The sequence below is a fragment of the Eriocheir sinensis genome, chromosome 53 (assembly GCF_024679095.1).
Source record: "Eriocheir sinensis breed Jianghai 21 chromosome 53, ASM2467909v1, whole genome shotgun sequence".
Taxonomy (NCBI): Eukaryota; Metazoa; Arthropoda; class Malacostraca; order Decapoda; family Varunidae; genus Eriocheir; species Eriocheir sinensis.
The window spans coordinates 4,059,237-4,081,833 of NC_066561.1; the positions used below are offsets into that span (position 1 = coordinate 4,059,237).

Below are 22,597 nucleotides of genomic sequence, written 5' to 3' on the forward strand. Positions count from 1 at the left end.
CCTCTGAAGCTTTCCATAAATTCTGTTAATCTGTTGCAAGGCATGTCATCCACTACATCTTTATAGACATATCTTACAAGCTTCTCACACCTGCAAACACCATGAGAAACAATAGAACAATTCATATCCTCAGTAGAATCTGTTCACCTGTTCAACAAGCTGTCAGTCACAGTCATCCTATACTTGCTTGTGTTTCCTCCACAGGGATGACGACTACTTGGCCAAGCCTGCCGGGGACGCCCTCAAGAGGATCAAGCTTTACAGTGATTCCCTTGCTCGCTATGGCAAGTCTCCCTACCTCTACCCTCTCTATGGTCTTGGGGAGCTTCCTCAGGGATTCGCTCGGTGAGTCTAAACAGTGTCCTCAGGTAGAAGGCTGGTGGGGGTGTCTTGTAGAATGGTGTGGAATATGTTTATGATTAATTGTATCTTTCCTTTCCTCCTAGATCGAATTTTAGGAATGTATTGCCTTGGTTTAGTCTGTGATGTCATGATTGAAATAAGATATAAAACTCCTCAATTGGAGAAGAGTAAAGAGATATAATTTTGTTTGCTAAGAGGACAGTTCTTAACCCAGTAGCAGTGACGGGCCAAATTTATGGCTTGATATAAACCCCCCAAAATAGAGGATGCATAAACTGATCACAAATGTGTTGATATATATTATGTAATGATTTGCGTGAGTGATAATTTTTTCTCAAATTCGCTTAAGAGGAGCCTTTTAGAAACATGATCCCCGCAGCTACCAGGTTAAATTGTATGGTGCTAAGAAGTCACCCATCTGTTGTGTAGGTTAGGTTTGTATTTAAGGATGGAGGGAGGAAGCTTTTATTATCTCGACAAGGAAGTGAATGTGTTTTTCCATTAGTGATACATTTTCTTGTCATCTCCCAGGTTGTCTGCCATCTACGGTGGCACCTATATGTTAGACAAGCCCATCGACGAGATCGTGATGGAGGGCGGCAAGGTGGTGGGCGTGCGGTCAGGTAACGAGACCGCAAAGTGTAAGCAGGTCTATTGCGACCCATCCTATGTACCTGACAGAGTGGAAAAGGTAGGTTACAAAGAGTCTTCAATATAGAATGCTTTTTTTTAGTTTCCTCTTTTTTGTGCTCTTGACCTGTCTCCTTTGTTGTAAAAAAAAAAAAAAAAAAAAAAAAAAAAAAAACTAGTCTCATGTGGTCTACAATCCATTTCAGTAGCCAGGGAATACAAGCTGCTTACTGCAATCCATGAGTCTTGATTGAGTGTTGGTTGTCTTGCAGGTGGGCCAGGTGGTGCGAGCCATCTGCCTCATGGACCACCCCATCAGCAACACCAAGGACGCTCTCTCCACACAGATCATCATCCCACAGAAGCAAGTGAACAGGAATTCCGGTGAGTGCGCTAAAATGTCACCTTCACCTTTGTGTCCTGACAGCTTTTTAGTTTTGTCCGTATTAGTTAGCTGTTTGGGGGTGTGGTTTGGGGTTTAAGACACGTATTCTTAAACATATTGACACTTCAGTTAAAGCTAAAGCCTCTTTAGAAGGTGCTGGGATTTTCATAGTGTGTTTTGTGATCCTAGTGATTGTTTATATGACCTCTGCACCTTGAATGGAAAGAATCACCCATGAAAACTTGGTTAATCTTCTCAGTGGCCTTGAATATTAATTGTAATGGGAACCTGATACATTTAAGAATATGGACTTACTTCCAAATGCCCTTCCTGACATCACATGACAGCACTGGGAATCGAACCGTCTTGCCCTGACTCTATACTCCCATGACTTAAGGCTCATTGTCACTGACCTTGTTACACACACATCAGGTGGCTCAGGATGAAGGGTGAAGGACAGGATTCACTCACGGCCCTTTCCTCCCTTGCAGATATCTACGTGTCGCTGGTCTCCTACACACACCAGGTGGCTGCTAAGGGGTGGTTCGTCGCCATGGTCAGCACCACAGTGGAGACCGACAACCCTGAAGCAGAGATCGCTCCCGGCCTCAACCTTCTGGGACCAATCAAGCAGAAGTGAGTGGTGGAAGCTTGTTATTTAGAAGGAGAAAGCTTATCCTTGCATCTAATGGATAACTGAATGTAATGATGAAGTAGAATTTGGTCAGTAGAAGTGTGAGTTGTAGAGGTTGTTGTACATCATCTTGTGGGACCAGTTAGACAGTAGTGATGGGATATTTGAGGCAAGTGAATGAACAAGTCTTCCTCTTATCCATCTTTTATTGTGGGAAGTAAGCAACAGCAGCAGCTCTTCAATAGACAAGAGTTGAGAGGCTTTACAAAGAATATTATTTTGCCTCATGCCTGAAAGTTTTGTGTAGCATTCAAGGAAGGAAGATTATAGGAAACCATTAATTCATACCAAGATTTAGTGTGTACAAACAGATAGAGGAATTACAGGTGAAAGGGGAGTCATAGGAAGGAGTGACAGGGGGTAGAGGGAGTGTCGGGAAGTTGTTACCTTCATTTTGATACTAACAAGCCATCCATCTGTTGTTTAGGTTAGGTTAGTGTGGATGAATGAAGGGAAGAATAAAAGAGGGAGCCATAAGAAGGACTGACAGACTGTGGTACTAGCCCCCCCACCCCATCTGTTGTTTAGAAAAGATTCATTTTTTACCCACGTACACACCCGCATTTTTTTCATACGCAATGTATTTGTATTTTATTCTGACTGGCTGGTGTCATTTTTCTTCCCCTCGTTTTCTGTCTATATGGGGTTGGGCAATTTTGTGACGCAGGAATGGGAGAGCAAGTGTGGCAGTCCCTCTACGGCTGGCCTCACATGACACAGCTATAGTATGGATTGACTAAGGGAGGGAAAACATTTTCACCTTCACCTTTGTACTAACATCTCTTCCATCTGTCCTTCAGGTTTGTCATAGTGTCTCCCATCTACAAGCCCCTGGACAAGGGTGTGGAGAACCAGATCTTCATCTCAGAATCCTACGACGCAACCTCCCACTTCGAGACAACGTGTTTGGATGTCCTCTCCATCTACCAGCGGGGCACCGGCGAGGACTTCGACTTCAGCAAGGTGAAGCACAACCTTGGGGACGAAGACATGTAAACGAGCAGGTCAAGTCACGCTGCACCTGGCTGGCTGGTCGGTGCTTGGGGGTCGCACAGCAGCAGCAGCAGAAGCCTCGAGTCTCTTCAGCAGGATGCTGCCACCACCACCGTCGTCTCCGTGTCTCCCGCTGCCTTCCTTGCGTCACTACTCGCTGCACTGTGGCCTCCAGATCGTGAACTTTGATTTGTTTCTCCCTCAATTGCTTCATCAAGTCACCACCACCACCAGAGTTGTTGTTTTTTTCTTCCCACATGTTTATATATACCAAAGTAAGGTAATAATATTTGATGAATAGTTTTAATTTTTTTATTACTATTATATTGGAGATGAATTTGTAATTAATGTTGTGAATATAAATGATAAAATTGTAGAGAATGCTATCTAGTGAGTTCTTGATGATTTGAGGCTGCTTTAAATACTGTTAGTTCACTGCTATTTACCTGCTCCCTGGAAACCTTGACAAGAAACTGCCACAACTGTAATAGGTTGGCATTACCCATGTGTAGTAGATGACTTAAAGGGGCGTTTTTAGTATTAAATTGATGTTAATAATTGTTGTGCGGTTAATATGAATATGAATATTGATCGTGGCAGGCAGTAGTGCGAGAAAATTATTTAAAATTAAATAACCAAGCAGTCTTTTGTAAAGATTTGTATGGCATTGAACTATTGGAGCTAAATTTAGTGTGTATGTGACCTTGAACCTTGTGTTATCACATTCCTCAGTCTAAACCTTATGTATGCATGTATAATCCATTGTAGTCATACAGACTTCTCTTGGGCATAAATACAGAGATTACTGATAGTTTGACATGTGACTTTGGGGTGGACTAGTTTCTTTTGTATAAGGAAAAGGTGTGTTAAGTAATCTATAAGGGAAAGAACCTTGTATGGCTTGCACAGACGTCAATTGGTATGCCTCACGATACGTCGACCAACACTGTTGTCATTACTTGCATCGCTCAAGTATCACGGGGTCCGCATGCTCGAGATTGTACTGTTTTGATCACTGGGTCTATGATTTGGTATCTAATCCGGCTGGCATGTGTTCTTGTTTTTGTACCGTACTCTTTATGCTAAAATCTGCTGGTCACCTTTTGCACTGCTTTCCATCATTGGGATTTTCAAGTTGTCCAACTACCTTGACATCTGTATGCTTTCATATGTAAGTCATTCCAGGTTAAAGGATAACACCACCAAATTTTTCTGTACCCTTTAACAACAGACCAACAGGCTCCCAGAAAGATGAATGTCTAGTTTAAAATATTTCTTGTAACTAGAACTTGTGTGACAAGCTGTGTGGGGCTGGAGGTAGGGAGTGGCTGTGATGGGCGGGGTCTGGCCTTGAGTTGGTGCAGGGAGGTGGAGTCATGGAGCACGGGGGCGTCAGAGGCTAGTTGGTCTGTCTTGACCTTTCAACGTCTAGGACAAAGCAAAGCCAGTGATCAATTGACATGAATTATGCTGCGGCAATGTTGTATTTTCACCCAAACTTATCCTACTCTTGCTCAACAGCGCAACAAAAGACTGATATAATTGTTAATGTTTCACCTCTAAAGTTCATTATTAGGCTAGAATTTTTTTTTGCTCTTTCTTGAAATACTTTGAACAAAAATATAATTCAACGATTTGCATACATACAGGTGGCAGGTGCATATTAGATGCCCTTAGACTTTTCTCACTGCAACCCAGCATAATTTTAAGGACACGTGGTCGACAATACAAAAAATTGAAAAATTAAAAAAAAATCCTAGCTTCATTCACCTTTCTGCGTCTCATCACCATCGTTCTCAAGTACATCCACTGGCATCCCTACATCTGTTAACATATGTAGAAAGTCAGTTTCTTACCAGGATGTTAGTGTTACTCTGATTAAGAAAGTTTTTTCATTACTATTTCTGGCCGTTTCAATGCTTTTTGTTTGTAATCCACCGTACAGTGACGTACAAGGTGAAATATTCATATTTTGAAGCATGTCCACAAATAATATAAGTGGGATTGGTAAAATTTTTGAACAAACATTGATCAGGCAAACACGTGGCTGCAAAATTGCTATTAAAGATGGTCCAAAGTGCTTTAAAAGGTCACTGTGCACTTCATACACAAAGTCTCAACTATAATATTTCTACTTAATTTCTTATGAAAATTCCATACTCAGGTAGGAAGCTGAAAATAGATGTGAATAGTAGGAGTAACTCATGTTAGCTCTTAATATTCTCCTCCGACTCATTGAAACCTCTTGATAGTACTGGCCGTGTGTCTGTCTAGAGGTGGCGACCCAGCGAAAAGTGTTCTGTGACCCTTGAACACTGCTTCAGGCCAGTTACAGTTAAGTAGCTGGTCCTGTGTAGTGCTGGAAATAAACATCTAATGCCCACGACTGTCACAGAAGAGAAAGATGACCTGGAAATGTTTAAATGTCTTGTTCTTGAGGGTCTTGCTGCGTGTAGTCAAGAGGTAATTACCCCCCCTAGTCTTTGTTCCCGCCTGGTGCCTTTGTCTTCAGCAGCACACACGTGGCTCTGTGGGTTGCCGGGTTGGGGGAGGTAAGTCTCTGCCTGGAATCAAAGTCATGAAAAGTATTGGCGTTACAAGTTGTCAGAATTACATATAAAGACCGCTAATGCTGAGAGTTTTGTTTTGAGTGTCAACATGTCCTGAGTTAGAAGTGGGGAAAAAAAACCGCTAGATGAAGGGAATAATGTTGCCTTAGAAAATACAACGAAAGGTAAAACAGTTGATGATAAGATGCATTGCATAACATTTCAGAATGAACAGTTGAAAAAAAGGTAAAAGTTGTCTACCTGTCATGCTTATAAATAGCACCTGTTCATGTCGCATCACACACACACACACACACACTGTACTGCTTGGGGGTTGGGATGGCATGCTCCTCCCTTCTCCTTTGTTGTTTACTTGCAACAATAAACTATCAATCAATCAATCACACACACCCTACACATAGATAGATAGACAGAGGGTTTTATTTCCCACAGCTAGCAAAATACAGTACAAATACACGAAGTCAATAAAGCTGCAATACATAAAAACAAAAACGGGTCGTGATGAGTAAACGGGCAGACGCACAGGAGGAGGAGGAGGAGGAGCAAGAGAACATTGGCTAACGCAGCTTTAGGAAGGAAGTTCGAAGAGTAATGTCTCGGGAATGCGGCGTGAGATCCTTTTGTTGCCAGAGCAGGAAATGGTGACATCTTCGTGTAATACAGAGCACTAGCTTAAAAGGTGCAACAAAACTAGTGTATATTCATATAGAAAAGTCGATTCAAGGCATGGAGCGTTAATATAAGGGAACCAGACTGAGGATAATCACTTTCAAGGTTACGGGAGAATGAGGAAAGGTAAATAAGACGGAGAGACCACCGGTGTGTGTGTCATGCTGAAAGTGAAACCGGAGGAGGCGAGAGGGTTGGTTATGAGTCATGCGGGATCGGGCAGGTGTTGTGGCTGGCTGACTGGCTGACTGAGGTAGTTGACTGGTGGTAGTGTGGCTAACTGACTGGTGGTGTGACTGACTGACTGACTGACTGACTGGTGGTGTGACTGACTGACTGGCTGACTGACTGGTGGTGTGGATGACTGACTGACTGACTGACTGACTGCATGGTGGTGTGGATGACTGACTGGCTGACTGGTACGTGGTATGGATGACTGACTGACTAGTGGTGTGACTGACTGACTGACTGACTGACTGGTGGTGTGACTGACTGACTGGTGGTGTGGATGACTGACTGACTGACTGGTGGTGTGGCTGACTGACTGGTGGTGTGAATGACTGACTGACTGACTGACTGGTGGTGTGGCTGACTGACTGACTGACTGGTGGTGTGACTGACTGACTGACTGGTGGTGTGGCTGACTGACTGACTGGCCGACTGGTGGTGTTTTGATTGCCTGACTGACTGGCTGAGTGGTGGTGTGGATGACTGACTGACTGGTGGTGTTGTGACTGCCTGACTGACTGGCTGACTGGTGGTGGGTGGTGTGACTGGCTATAAATGACTGAGAGGGCTGACTGACGTAAATGGCTGATTGGCTGAAGTGGTGTGGCTGACTGGTGACTGACGGAAGTGAATGACTGGCTGAGTGGCTGAGTGGAGGTTGCTGACTGGTGGACTGGTGGACTGGTGGTGCAGGGCTCCCGCCGACACCTGGCAGCCAACCACACACACACACACACACCTCTCGCAGTACAGCTTCTTGTGAGTCGCGGTATGACGATAACACCTGCTTGCGTGATTAGATAAAGAGCAATGTCTCCACCCTGAGTGTTGCGCCTTGAGGAGGAAGACATAATGGAGTGTTAACAGGAGAGTGAGTGAGTGTAAACATTATATAGTGTAAACAATGCGGTGTGCTGACAGACATTCCTGGACGGTGAAGAAGTGGAGGAGATCTTGAAGCATTGAACCGCCGGCGTCACGGGGTTGGAGGTAAGGACAGAAATGGTTTGGTTTGTTAAATTAAAAAATGGGGCATACTCGTAGTGTTGAGTGTGTTAATGTAGTCGTGTTTGGGAGTCTGTAAGGATTGTTTACCCGGGAATTTAAGAGAAATATGATTGTTTGGACTTCTAGAATAATGAACCTTTAAAAATGGGATATGTGTTAGTATTAGGTGGGTACCGTGTCCTTAGTGTTGGGTGTAGTCGTGTAAGGAGTATATGAGGATTATTTACCGGGGTATTTAAAGAAGAGATACATTACTGAATTTGGTTGGTTAAGAATTTGAACCTATTAGAATGCGACATGCTATATAGATGGTATACCATATATACATCCAATAGTGATACCACATCCCTTATGTTGAGTGCGATAATATAATATGTAGGGAGTGTATGGAAATTGTTTATGGGTGGGGTTGCGTAATTTATTTAATAGTGGAAATATAATGAAAACCACGCTAGGAACTCCGTACACGTATTTTTGAATGCGTTAGCGTAGCTCTGTTGGGAATAAACGCATGATAATAATTATTGTGTATGCCTATAATTAAAAAAAATATATATGGAGTTTGACGACTTCAAGGTAAAGAAGACGAGTGAGTATGGTTAGGTTAGTTAGGTTAGGAAAGATAGAGATAGGTATGGCTGTATATGAAGAAAAAACAACAACGTTCCTCTGTATCTTTTCATGCTGGTGGTAATTAATGTTGACACACCTTCCCTGTTTCTCTTACAACCAACGCCACTACACAAAGGTTGCCGAGGTACAGTTACGAACACAAATATCAATCAAGCTTACTCTGAACTTGTGATTAGTTTCATGAGAACCGCGCTAGGAATGCTGTACACGTAATATGTTGAGTGTGAAACAGTCGTAGAGGGAGGGCGTGAAGGTTTTTAATCAATAGATAGCAGGATTCAAGGTAAAGAAGATTGATTATGGTTAGGCATGGCTAGGTATGAACTGTGGCATAGAGGAGGAGGATAAGTTGATTTTGACGTAGCATGAAGTACCATATAATATTAGGGTGGGAGGCAAGACTCAAACAAGTGAAGGGAGGGGGTGAAGTTTTTTATTCAATAGAGAAACAGGATTCAAGGTAAAGAAGATTGATTATGGTTAGGCATGGCTAGGTATGAACTGTGGCATAGAGGAGGAGGATAAGTTGATATCGACGTGGCATATAATAGTACCATATATATAATAGGGGAGGAGTCTAGCAAGAACCAAGCAAGTGTAGCTATAAACGATGGTATAAGAGGAAGAACATCCGAAATAGACGGCAGTTGGGAATATATGAGTGTATGAAATGTGATACAGAGAGAAGCAGAGTACGTAGACAATGCAAGTTATATTGACGTAGCATAATAATAGTAGCGGTTGCGTGTAGGAGAGTGACGAAGTGACTATGAAATGAGGTAAAGAAAGAAGAGGGAAGAAGTGGCCGGAGTAGACAATGCAATTTTATATTAATGTAGCACAATAGAAGGAGAGGAGAGGCGTGTAGGAAAGTGTCTAAGCCGAGGTATGTAGAGGAGGGGAGTTGATGTTGACGTGTAAGAATGACATTTAGAGAGAAGGCATGTAGGAAAATGTGTAGGAAGAAGTGGAGTAGACAATGCAAGCTTATATTAATGTAGCACAATAGAAGGAGAGGAGAGGCGTGTAGGAAAGTGTCTAAATAGAGGTATGTAGAGGAGGGGAGTTGATGTCGACGTGTAAGAATGACATTTAGAGAGAAGGCATGTAGGAAAATGTGTAGGAAGAAGCGGAGTAGACAATGCAAGCTTATATTAATGTAGCACAATAGAAGGAGAGGAGAGGCGTGTAGGAAAGTGTCTAAATAGAGGTATGTAGAGGAGGGGAGTTGATATGTCGACGTGGTAAGAATGACATATAGAGAGAAGGCATGTAGGAAAATGTGTCGATATATGAAATGAGGTTACCCTATAGAGAGGAGAGTAGATAATGACGTAGCATAATAATAGAAGAGAGGAAGGTATGCAGGAAAGAGATAATGTAGGAAATGTGGTATATAGAGGAGAAGCAGACGATAGTACCTACACAATGAGGAAAGCGAGAGCATGAAATGTGAGTAAAGAGAGTAAAAACAGAGTAGACGATGTAAGGTTATATCGACATAGCCTAAGAGTAAGGGAGGCTTGTAGGGAAGTGTGTGAACCGAGGTACAGAGAGAAGATAATTAAGTAAGTTGTATCGACGTAGCATAATGTTAGAAGAGGAAAGGCGTGTGGGAGAGAGGAAAAACTAAATAAGCTTATATCGACATAGCCTAAGAGTAAGGGAGGCTTGTAGGGAAGTGTGTGAAGCGAGGTACAGAGAGAAGATAAATAGACAGTGTAAGTTATATCGACGTAGCATAATATTAGGTGAGGAGAGGCGTGTGGGAGAAAGGAAAAACTAAATAAGCTTATATCGACATAGCCTAAGAGTAAGGGAGGCTTGTAGGGAAGTGTATGAACCGAGGTACAGAGAGAAGATAAATAGACAGTGTAAGTTATATCGACGTAGCATAATATTAGGTGAGGAGAGGCGTGTGGGAGAAAGGAAAAAACAAATGAGGCGAGGTGCAGAGGAACAAAGTAGGGAGTGGGAGTTGATATCGACTTCGTAAGCATAATATCGACGGAGCCATCAACACAGAGGCGGGTGGAGGGAGAACATTCCACACCGAGAGACAAACCCCATAGTACGTGCGCCAGAAGCAATTATTGACTACTAGTAACTTCATTTTATGGCTGACGAATGACATAACGTAGATGGTAGTTAATTTTTCCTGCTCTTTTTAAACATATACAAAAAAAGACATCTGTTGTTATACTTGAGATGAATAATAATGACGATGACAATAATAATAATGAGAATAATAATAAGAAGAACGAAAACAAGAACAAGAAAAAGAAGAACAAGAACAAGAAGAATAAAAACAAGACCTGGAACAAGTAAAAAAAAATAATAAGGAAAATAATAATAAGAACGAAAACAAGAAGAAGAAAATGAAGAACAAGAACAAGAAGAACAAAAAACAAGACCAGGAACAAGTAAAAAAAAATAATAAGGATAAGATGAAGAATGATAATGATAATGACGATGATGATGATGATGATGATGATAAACAAACAAACTTACCTGGAACAAAGACGTGACTCACCTGCTTTCCGTTAATTAATTACCTGACTCATTAAAACAACAACAACTTCTGCTTCTCGCGTGAATCATCTTTTTTGTTGTTGTTTATTTTACACTCAGCTGCTGTGTGTGTGTGTGTGTGTGTGTGTGTGTGTGTGTGTGTGTGTGTGTGTGTGTGTGTGTGTGTGTGTGTGTGTTTAAGTCTTTCCTCCGTTTTCTTATTTATCCAACTTTTTAAAATTTTATACTCGTAAATATTCCTTGTTTGAACCACCTGTGTGTGTGTGTGTGTGTGTGTGTGTGTGTGTGTGTGTGTGTGTGTGTTGTGATCAGCGGGGCGGGGTTGCCATGGCGACGCGCACCTGTGTGACTCACGCTGTCTCTGTTTACCTGTTGACACCTGGACGTGATGGCTTAATTGGTTCCTCCTCTTAATTATTGTATAAGTTAATGATGCCTGATGTTAATGGAGAGGTGACAATGATAAGTATGGAGTATAATAATTTTCTTTCTTTTCTTGTGTTTTTCTTTCATTTTCCTTTCTTTTTTTCCTTCTTTTCTCCTTTCTTTCTTTATTTTCTTTCCTTCTTTCTTTCTTTCTTTCTTTTCGTGTGTTTTCTTTCATTTTCCTTTCTTTTTTTCCTTCTTTTCTCCCTTCTTTCTTTCTTTTATTTCCTTCTTTTTTCTTTCTTTCTTCTATATTTCCTTCTTTCTATTTCCTTTTTCCTCATTTCTTTTCTTTTTCTTTCCTTCTGTCTCTGTTTCTTTCTTCCTTCCTTCTCTTTCCTTTTCTTTATATCTATTTCACTCCGTTTCTCTCTCTCTCTCTCTCTCTCTCTCTCTCTCTCTCTCTCTCTCCATTACCCTTAAGTCATCACATCGTAAAAAAAGGTAAAAAAAAAAAAAAATAAAAAAAATCCCTTCCTCTCTAACGCTCATATCTTTCTTCCGGGCAGGCATGGCGGCGTGGGTGCAGGCGTGGGCGGTGGCGTGGGTGGTGTGTCTGGCCGCCCAAGCGCACGCACAATTAGGAGTGAGAGGCGTGGGCGGGGGTACAGGTGGGGCAGTTGACACGCCCACCACCACCACCACCACCACTACCACCGATCAGCTGATGCAAGGCGGTGATGGTGAGGGTAAGGAAGGTACGTGATGATGATGATGATGATGATGATGAGGAGGAGGAGGAGGAGGAGGATTAGCAGATGAAAGAAAGAAAATCACATATATTATCTCAGTTCTCCTCCTCCTCCTCCCCCTCAATTTGATGATGATGATGATAATGATGATGATGATGAGGAGGAGGAGGAAGAGGATGAGGATGAGGATGAAGAGGAGGATTAGCGGATTAAGGAAAAAAAATACCTGTAGATTACCTCAGTCCTCCTCCTCCTCCTCTTCCTCCTTCCCCTCAGTTTGATGATGATGATGATTATGATGATGATGAGAAGGAGGATAAACAAATAAACAAACAAACAAAAAAAAATAAACATTTCAACCTTATCTCAATTTTACTTTTTCTTCTACTTTTTACTTTTTTCACTATTCTTATTATTCTTCCCCTGCTGCCTCCTCCTCCTCCTTCTCCTCTTCCTCCTCCTCCTCCTCTTCCAATCCTCTTCCGACTCATCATCTACACTTATTTCTCTCTCTCTCTCTCTCTCTCTCTCTCTCTCTCTCTCTCTCTCTCTCTCTCTCTCTCTCTCTCTCTCTCTCTCTCTCTCTCTCTCTCTTCTTCTATTCCCCTGCTATAATACTTCCTCTCTCCCCCTCCTCTTCCTCCTCCTCTTCGTCCATTCCTTATACATTACCTCAATCCTCCGCCTCCTCCTCCACCTGCTCCTCCTCCTCCTTGTGCCATCCTCCTCAGTTTCTTCTCTTCCGCAGGAGGGCACGTGGTCCCTGGGGTGCGGGAGGGCTCGGGGAAGCCGTGGGTGTGGCGGCCCCTGGCGAAGACCTACCAAGGCTGCTTCACCGAGGACCACTTCAACGGCACCCTCATGTTCGTCAACTTTACGCAGGTGAGTGTGTGAGAGGGTGTGAGGGAGAGGAAGGGAGGAAGGGAGGGAGGGAGAGTGTGTCGGGAGGGAGGAGGGGAGAGAGAAAGGGAGGGAGAGAAAGAGGAAGTGCTTGAGGGTGAGTGAGGACACGAAGGAGGGAAGGGAGTGAGGGAGGGAATGAGCGTGAGGGAGAGAGGGGGAGAAGTGAGTGAGGGCATGAATGGGAATGAGTGAGTTAATGAGTGAGTGTGACGGAGTATGAAAGTGAGGGAGGAAAGGGAGGAAAGTGTGGGAGAGAAGGAGAGAAGTGTGACTGAATGAGGGGAGGAGAGGGAGAGAGGGAGAAAGCGTGAGTGATTGCATGAGTGAGGAAATGGAGGAGGGAGGAAGGGAGTGTGTGGGAGGTATGGAGTGTGAGGGAGGGAGGGAGTGAGGGAGGGAGGGAGGGAGTGTGAGTGAATAAGGAAGGGAGGTGAGGATGTAAGGGAGAGAGGGAGGCGAATGTGTTGGTGAACCGCGAGGGAGGGAGGGAGAGAGTGAGGGAGGAAGGGAGAGAGTGAGGGAGGAAGGGAGAGAGTGAAGGAGGGAGGGAGTGCGAGTGAATAAGGATGTGATTGAAAGAGGGAGGTGAAAAGATTAAAAAAAGATGGAGGTAAAAAAATATTACATCACATTAACTTTTTATAGAGAAGAAAAAAAGTAAAAAAATATATATAACATCACATATACATTTTACATACAAAAAAAAGTAAACAAAATATATATAAAATTACTTCCACCTTCTATAGACAAGTAAAATAAGTATGAAGAAAAGTATAGCATCTCTTATACTTTTTACAGGCAAGGAAAAAAAAATATAACCACTTCTATAAACAAGTAACACAGTATGAAATCACGTATGTTTTTATAGATTAGAAAAAAAAGTAAACAAATAATATAACCACGTATGCTTTTTATTGACAAGAAAAAATAAAGTATAACATCACGCATACTGTTTAAAGACAAGAAAACAGGTAAAGAAAATAGTTGGGGCCCACGTCAACTGATGAACCGTTCCCTCGCCCAGGTGATGGCGGTGCAGCAGGCGGCCAGCGCGGAGGAGGCGTGCTTCTACCTTTGCCGCAGCAAGGAGCCCTTCGCTACCTACATCGCCGTCAGCCCCTCCGTCGGTGGTGGCGAGGACGGCTGTGGCTGCAAGCACTACCTTAACCCCGAGGATGAGGTAACGCTGAGTGCCAACTGCCAAACCCGTGTTGTCCGTTATGGTTATGGATTGGTAACTGTGACTGCCAGACCCGTGTTGTCCGATATGGTTATGGATTGGTAACTGTGACCGCCAGACTCGTGTTGTCCGTTATGGTTATGGATTGGTAACTGTGACTGCCAGACCCGTGTTGTCCGTTATGGTTATGGATTGGTAACTGTGACTGCCAGACCCGTGTTGTCCGTTATGGTTATGTATTGGTAACTGTGACTGCCAGACCCGTGTTGTCCGTTATGGTTATGGATTGGTAACTGTGACTGCCAGACCCGTGTTGTCCGTTATGGTTATGGATTGGTAACACTGACTGCCAGACCCGTGTTGTCCGTTATAGTTATGGATTGGTAACTGTGACTGCCAGACCCGTGTTGTCCGTTATAGTTATGGATTGGTAACACTGACTGCCAGACCCGTGTTGTCCGTTATAGTTATGGATTGGTAACACTGACTGCCAGACCCGTGTTGTCCGTTATGGTTATGGATTGGTAACTGTGACTGCCAGACCCGTGTTGTCCGTTATGGTTATGGATTGGTAACTGTGACTGCCAGACCCGTGTTGTCCGTTATGGTTATGGATTGGTAACACTGACTGCCAGACCCGTGTTGTCCGTTATGGTTATGGATTGGTAACACTGACTGCCAGACCCGTGTTGTCCGTTATAGTTATGGATTGGTAACACTGACTGCCAGACCCGTGTTGTCCGTTATAGTTATGGATTGGTAACTGTGACTGCCAGACCCGTGTTGTCCGTTATAGTTATGGATTGGTAACTGTGACTGCCAGACCCGTGTTGTCCGTTATAGTTATGGATTGGTGACTGTGACTGCCAGACCCGTGTTGTCCGTTATAGTTATGGATTGGTAACGGTGACTGCCAGACCCGTGTTGTCCGTTATAGTTATGGATTGGTAACTGTGACTGCCAGACCCGTGTTGTCCGTTATAGTTATGGATTGGTGACTGTGACTGCCAGACCCGTGTTGTCCGTTATAGTTATGGATTGGTAACGGTGACTGCCAGACCCGTGTTGTCCGTTATAGTTATGGATTGGTAACTGTGACCGCCAGACCCGTGTTGTTCGGCATAGTTACAAGCATGGCTGGGTCTGATGCAATGCCAAATGGACTGACGAGGCCTTATGGTCGTGCACGAGACTGTTCATCTGAGGTGTTTACTGGTGGCTGTGGACATGATAATTATTTGTTTATTTATTTAGGTGATGCCTATAGCGCCAGCAGGCTTCCTTGAGGGGTCTCTTGGGTGACTACAGTCCGTTAGTGGAGCAGGCGGATTTTATTTATAGTAACGCCGTGATGTATGACTATTGCTTGGCCCATGCTGCCCCCCGGTGCTCCTTTTGAACGAAGGCGCTGCAGTTAGGGCTGTTTTGGATCTGGGCAGCATGTGGGTAATCTTCCGACACTCGGCGATGGTTGAAAATTGTCAGCGTATGTCGGCGGGACTCGAACCCAGGTCCGCGGGCTCACCACATCCGCACGTTTTTCACTCGGCCACCGCCTCCGCTGCTTCTTGCTGACTTTGTATGGCTGGAATATGGTCTCGACGCTTGGACTACTGCTCCGGGTTTTGCGATGATGGCCGAGGAATAAGCTTATTAACACTGTGGGTTGTCAGTGCTTCAGTTTCAGCCACGGTGGAGTCCTCATCGGTGAAAATATTTCTGTTGAACGGCATTATTTCTGTATAACGAAAATCATGCGCTGCTGTGCCTGCTCTCAGAACCTTCAAGTCGGTGCGTGCAATGCGGCGGCAATGAAATGATTTGGATGTTGTTTTCTTGAGCTGTTTCAATGACATGCCGGCTTCTGACGTGACTGTGATGGTCGCCCAATATTAACGGTGACTGCTGTCGGATGAACCTTTGTGAGAAAGTGCCGCAGCCACTCTGCAGCGAGATTAACTAAACCCAACCTGATGGGTGAGCCTTCCCCAAGGAGCCAAATGGTTTACCTCTCACCAACAGCTCAGACATATTTGTTGTGAGAAAGACAAACATAGGAGGGATGAACTCACCTTTCGCGTTCATGCAAGACATAACAGTCATTGTTGCACTGGGTTCAGCTGACGTCAGACCTCCGACTTGTCTCTCCTCTTTTCTGCCAGTGATACCAATTGTTTTTGTCATCTTGAAAGGTTATATTCTTAATCATTTCAGCGCCCAAACACACATATTTGATAAGGCTTTCGTAGAAGTTTTGGGCATTTTCCGGAGTAGTTTTATGACCCTGGTGGTAGTTTGACCCTTCTGTACCATGAACCTAAAAAAAAAAAAAAAAAAAAAAAGACCCATGGAATCCGACTAATCTCCTTATTGGCTTCTGGAAATAGTTGATGTGAGAGCCGAAAGCGTGACATTACGGGCCTAAAGTCTGTCCTGTTTCTCCCTTTTCAACCTCTTCTTCCCGCAGGTGGACGGAGCAGACTGTGACGAAGTACTGGGGCACTATCGGGCGTACTGCGGACCTGCCAACTGGGACTGTATCAACCGGGCGGGGCAGATTAACACACCCGCCAGCATCCTCCTCCTCCCCCTCCTCACGCTCCTCCTCTCCCGCCTCTGCCACCACGGAGCGTAGCGTCGAACACCTGAATTTTTTAAACGTCGTATTAGTCTTCATCAGCAAAAGTGTGGTTGATTTGTCTGTCTTTTTCCCGACCAGTTATTCAATGTGTGGTTAGTTGGTTTTGTTGTCTTGTTTTATACCACTTTTTATCATTCATTTTACGTAGTTGCTTTGTTGGATTTTTTACTTATCTTTTTATCATTCACTTTAATTGGTTTTGTTGATTTTTTATATCATTATCATTTACTTTATTTCACTTTCGTAGTCACTGTAGTTTTGTCTTCTTCTTCTTCTTCTTCTTCTTCTTCTTCTTCTTCTTCTTCATCTTCTTCTTCTTCTTCTTCTTCTTCTTCTTCTTCTTCTTCTTTTTCTTTTTCTTCATCATCATCATCATCATCATCATCATTATCATCTTCTTCTTCTTCTTCTTCTTCTTCTTCTTCTTCTTCTTCTTCTTCTTCTTCTTGTGCTAAATAGGAGGATGCGTACAAATTGGAGAACACGCCCTCATACATTTTATTATCACCTTTCATCATTACTTTTATATCAATTTTTACGACATAGTTTGTACCGTGGAAACTTCACTGTGAAAATCCAACACTTCAAAATAACTTCCTCCCAAAACTGGAACTGAAAAGCCAGACTAGCCGCAAAACTTAATGATAAATACTAATGCGATGTTTAAAAGAATGTTGCGGTTGTTGTTTTCGTTGTATTAAAGTGTATATAACGTATTTTTGTAGTTAGTGTGTATGATGCAGGTGTAGAGTGATTATTATTATTATTATTATTATTATTATTATTATTATTATTATTATTATTATTATTATTATTATTGTTACCATCATTATTATTATTATTATTATTATTATTATTATTATTATTATTATTATTATTATTATTACTACTACTACTACTACTACTACTACTACTACTACTACTACTACTACTACTATTATCGTTATTATTGAGTAACCGTAATAAACCATGTCAAATATCTGCCGTATATAGATAGGGTTAGGTACGCTAGGTTAGGTTAGGTTAGTTATAGCTTGATTAGGTCTGGTTAGGTTAGATGTAATTGGGTTAGATTTGTTACCCCGAGAATTGACAGGACATCAAGGAAAATAACAGTGACAGTAAAAGAAGGAGAAGAATACGTGTAAATAAGTAAACAAATAAATAAATAAGATAATAAAGAGATAAATAGAATACCAAAGTAGGACAAAAAGAATACCTAATGAGTTGACAGGTGGGTGTTGACCTCTGATGAGTAATAGATAAATATAAAATTTAATGATAAAAAAATATGTAAATAGGTAAATAAATAAATGAATAAACGAAAGAATAACAACAAAAGAGAAAGAAACAACATCACGTAAACATAATTTTATGACAACAGAAAATAAAATAGTCTATTCTTGTTTATGTAAAAAGAATAATGTGATAATTTTCAATGGTTGTGTTTTCATATATTTGTAAGATAGTGACGTGTGATTATTGTGAGGTGTATATACAGTAACTTTCAATGGTTGTATTTTATTTTTTGGTTGCCTCCTCTACTGTAAGAGAGAAAACATGGTGTATATATGATAAATTTCAACGAGTCTGTTTTCATATTTTCGTAAAGTACTATTATTATTATTATTATTATTATTATTATTTCGGGGGCAAGCAGCAGACATTCACGTGGTGCCCCTGTTATCCGAAAAGAGACCAACTGCTGTACTACACAAAGCCACAAACACTCTAGGGTGGTAAAAGGATCAACCCTCGGCCCTCGGAGATGACACTATCCAAAATCATCAGCTTTAATGCTGAAGGACTTTCGTCGGCAAAATTAGAGATCCTTGGAACTCTGAAAGCCGATATCTTATGTTTACAAGAGACACACTGCAGCTCACGGCCAAGAAACATCCCTGGCATGAATCTTGTTATCCACCAACCAAGCCCTGTCCATGGCAGTGCTATTTATACAAGAGATCAATCGAACATCCAGAGCTGTAGTAACCACTCCGCTGATAGAATCGAAATCCTTCAAGTCGAAACCGAACACCTCATCATCACATCAGTGTATAAACCTCCTCCAACACCATTTGTCTGGCCAGCAAACCACAACCTGAACGGCGAAAAAGCCTGCTTGGTTATCGGTGATTTTAATAGTCACAGTACCACCTGGGGCTACAGCCAGACAAACAGGGATGGTGAAGAAGTGGAACTCTGGGCTCTGAATAAAAATCTCATCCTCCTCCATGATGCCAAGCACAGACCATCTTTCTTAAGTGCTAGATGGAGAAGAGGCTACAACCCCGATTTAGCTTTTGCCTCATCCAAACTCTTCAACAACTTTGAGAAATCCATCTTGAAACCAATCCCAAGATCTCAACATAGACCAGTGGCAATAGAGATCAGACCTGTTCTAAGACCAACCGAAAGCAAACGAATACCTAGATTTAATTTCCGAAAGGCAAATTGGGAAAAGTTTACAACCGAACTAGAGGCCGAAATAACCAGCATTAACCCATGTCCTGGAGATTATGAACATTTCCAAAAACTTGTCTGGAATGTTGCAACAAAGAACATCCCAAGAGGGCACAGAAAGCAGTATATACCTTGTCTCACCAGCCAAAGTAAGATGTTGTACCAGGAATACCAACAGGCATATAATGACGATCCATTCTCTGAAAACACCATAGAACTAGGCGAGTCACTGCTCGACCTGATAAGCACAGGAAAAAAGGACAGATGGCAGGAACTAATAACCGGAGTAGATATGAGGCGGTGGCTGAATCGACAGAGTAACAGCACCGCGTTCAGGAGGACGCGAGTTCAATCCCCGCCCGGTGCCACCAAGCTGGGATTTTTCAGCCGCCGCCGAGTGGCTTAAAACTACCCACATGCTGTCCAGAAGACCACCTATCAACCCGGACTCTAGATTCTAGGATTAAAGATGAGCTCCGGGAGGGCAGCATGAGCCAATGCAAGATGGCGCCACTATAAACACTCGCCTGCGCCAGAACGGGCTGGGCCGACCATCAGGACCCACCGGGAAGAAGCCTTGGGTCGACCATCAGGCCCCACCGGGAAGAAGCCTACCGGCGCCATAGGCCGCGACGTAAAAAAAAAAAAAAAAAAAAAAAAAAAAAAAAATAGTAAACAGGCCTGGAAAACAATTCGGAAACTAAACACCGAGAAGAATACCAACATAAGCGTAGCTGCAGTTACCCCGGACAAAGTTGCACACCAACTACTATTGAATGGCAAACCCAAAAATAAGGAAAGGGGACACAAAAAGAACATGAAAGTTGAAATGACCGACTATATAAACAATAGTGAAGAACAATTCTTCCCATTTTCGACAGAGGAACTGGATGAAGGCATAAAAACAATTAAACTTGGCAAAGCATCTGGATTAGACGGCATCACAGCAGAAATGATACATAATTTCGGACCTAAAACTCGTCAATGGCTCCTTGAGTTGCTGAACACCTGTGTAACAACTCTAAAGATACCAAAAACATGGAAAAAAGCCAAAGTCGTAGCTCTCTTAAAACCGGAAAAAGACCCAACATCCCCTAAGAACTACAGACCAATCTCTCTACTGTGTTGTCTGTATAAGCTGTATGAACGCTTGATTATGATGCGAATTCTACCCACAGTGGATGACCAACTGTCCCACGACCAGGCAGGTTTTAGACCTGGCCGCTCCTGCTGCGGCCAGGTCCTGAACCTCACACAATACATAGAAGACGGCTTTGAAAAACAACTGAAAACTGGAGCAGTCTTCGTTGACCTCACTGCGGCATATGACACGGTGAATCACAGGGCTCTCCTATTTAAGGTAGCCAAATTAGTGAAAAATTCAACCGTTGTCCGGGTGATAGAGTCCCTCCTGAACAACCGGAGGTTCTTTGTAGAGATGAACAGCAAAAAAAGCAGGTGGAGGCTACAAAGGAACGGATTACCACAGGGATCGGTGTTGGCTCCAATGTTATTCAACATTTACACCAATGACCAGCCGCAATTCCAGAACATCCGCAGATTTATCTATGCAGACGATCTTTGCATTGCGATGCAAGCAAAATCCTTCCATGCCATCGAAACCAGCCTCACAGATGCACTGCAGTCTCTATTAACCTACTACAAACGTTGGTTCCTAAATGCCAACCCAGGAAAAACCCAAGTCTGCACATTCCATCTTAACAACAGCCAAGCAGAAAGAAGCCTCAAGGTCACTTGGGAAAACAAAACACTTGAAAACACCAAGTACCTATCCTGTATATCTGGGTGTGACTCTGGATAGGACATTGTCTTTTAAAGAGCACACAAGGAAACTTAAAGAAAAAGTCGCAACCCGAAACAACCTATTACAAAAACTTGCAAACTCTTCATGGGGAACCGACCCACAAACCCTAAAAACAACCGCCATGGCACTGTGCTACTCCACCGCGGAATACTGCACGGTCCTGCCATGCAACAACTGTGGACCCAGAATTAAACCGGGCTTGCCGAATAATAACAGGCAACTTGAAGTCGACCCCACTACCGGCCCTATATAGCCTTGCAAGCATTGCGCCACCCTCCATCAGACGTGACGCCATCACCAAGCAGGAGCGGGACAAGCAATTGACCGACAACCGACACCCACTGTATGGTCACCAAGAAATGCGGCGAAGGCTTGTCTCACGCAAGAGCTTCGCCACTGTTATAGGGCTACAAGGACGCACACCAACTCAGTATCGGCATGAGCAGTGGATGGAGTAGTTGGACTCCACCACATGGGCCACTCCCCCCACCATGTGAAAACCTCCCGAACGGAACATCGTTTAACAGGAAAGAGTGGGTAACCCTAAACCGTGCCAGGGCTGGAGTTGGCAAGACAAACGGCAACCTTCAGAGGTGGGGACTGGCGGCTAGCGCAGCCTGCCCCTGTGGTGAGCCCAATCAAACAACGGAACATATTCTCCGAGGCTGCGTGTTGGGCCCAAGCTGCTCCAACCAAGATCTCCTGGAAGCAAACGAAAGATCCCTCCAGTGGTCAGAGACACGCCAGTCCTCGTCGACAGACCGACTTGGTCGGCTTGATTTCGATCGCCGATAGAGTCGGTCTGTCGGCTCCCTGCTACGGGCCGCCTTTGGCAAAGGCCCGTGCTCCCTCGTGCAAGAGGGAGCAATCTTCGCCCCCCCCCCCTCCAGTGGTGCCAGTGGTGGAGTGACAAGATATGATGATTATTATTTCACGGGATGTATATATATGATAAGTCTCAATGGTTGTGTCTATCTATTTTTTTTCATTTATATACTCGTGAGGAATGTTTACCAATTTGTACGCAGCCTTCCAATTGGTACGCATATCATAACAAAATAAAAAAGAATATTGTGGATAATGGAGCTGTTAATGTATGGTGAGATTTTGAAATATTGCCGAAATAGTGACTGGTAACTTCTTCTTCTGTTTCCATATGTATTATTATTATTATTTCACGGGATGTATATATGTGATAAGTCTTAATGGCTGTTTATCTAATTTTTTCATTTATATACTCGTGAGGAAAGTTTACGAATTTGTACGTAGCCTTCCAATTAGTACGCATATCATAACAAAATAAAAATAAAAGAATATTGTGGATAATTGAGCTGTTAATGTATGGTGAGATGGTGAAATATTGCCGAAATAGTGACTGGTAACTTCTTCTGTTTTCATTTGTATTATTATTATTATTATTTCACGGGATGTATATATATGATGTCTCAGTGGCTGTTTATCTAATTTTTTCATTTATATGCTCGTGAGGAAAGTTTACGAATTTGTACGCAGCCTTCCAATTAGTACGCATATCATAACAAAATAAAAAATAATATTGTGGATAATTGAGCTGTTAATGTATGGTGAGATGGTGAAATATTGCCGAAGTAGTGACTGGTAACTGTTCTTCACCTCAATAATTGCTCATTTTTACACCATTTCAATAATAGTCCACTTTGTTTTGTTTCGTGAGACCCAAAAATTGCCAAGTTATGTTCGTTTTAACTTTCAAGAACCACCAAAACACTAAAATCTAAAACAA

At 42.8% G+C, this 22,597-nt stretch overlaps 2 protein-coding genes across 3 annotated transcripts in view; both read left to right on the plus strand.

Annotated features, from left to right (window-relative positions):
- The window catches only part of LOC126983212 (rab GDP dissociation inhibitor beta-like), a 29,563-nt gene extending 25,291 nt beyond the window's left edge, over positions 1–4,272 (plus strand). The window contains exons 5-9 of the mRNA XM_050835832.1: positions 205–345; positions 895–1,054; positions 1,266–1,377; positions 1,870–2,014; positions 2,873–4,272. Of these exons, the coding sequence (XP_050691789.1) occupies positions 205–345; positions 895–1,054; positions 1,266–1,377; positions 1,870–2,014; positions 2,873–3,068 (754 nt within the window). The 3' untranslated portion in view covers positions 3,069–4,272. The remainder of the gene's footprint in view (positions 1–204; positions 346–894; positions 1,055–1,265; positions 1,378–1,869; positions 2,015–2,872) is intronic.
- A 3,017-nt stretch (positions 4,273–7,289) lies between these two features.
- Positions 7,290–18,059, plus strand: LOC126983213 (uncharacterized). Of its 2 annotated transcripts, none has more exons than XM_050835834.1 (5): positions 7,290–7,522; positions 11,641–11,814; positions 12,572–12,705; positions 13,751–13,906; positions 16,374–18,059. In XM_050835834.1, the coding sequence occupies exons 2-5, from the start codon at positions 11,643–11,645 to the stop codon at positions 16,539–16,541; spliced, it is 630 nt and encodes a 209-aa protein (XP_050691791.1). In that variant the 5' UTR covers positions 7,290–7,522; positions 11,641–11,642; the 3' UTR covers positions 16,542–18,059. The 2 variants fall into 2 exon arrangements, with proteins under 2 accessions (XP_050691791.1, XP_050691790.1); XM_050835833.1 differs by having other exon boundaries at positions 7,295–7,522; positions 11,641–11,829.
- The last annotated feature ends 4,538 nt before the right edge of the window (positions 18,060–22,597 follow it).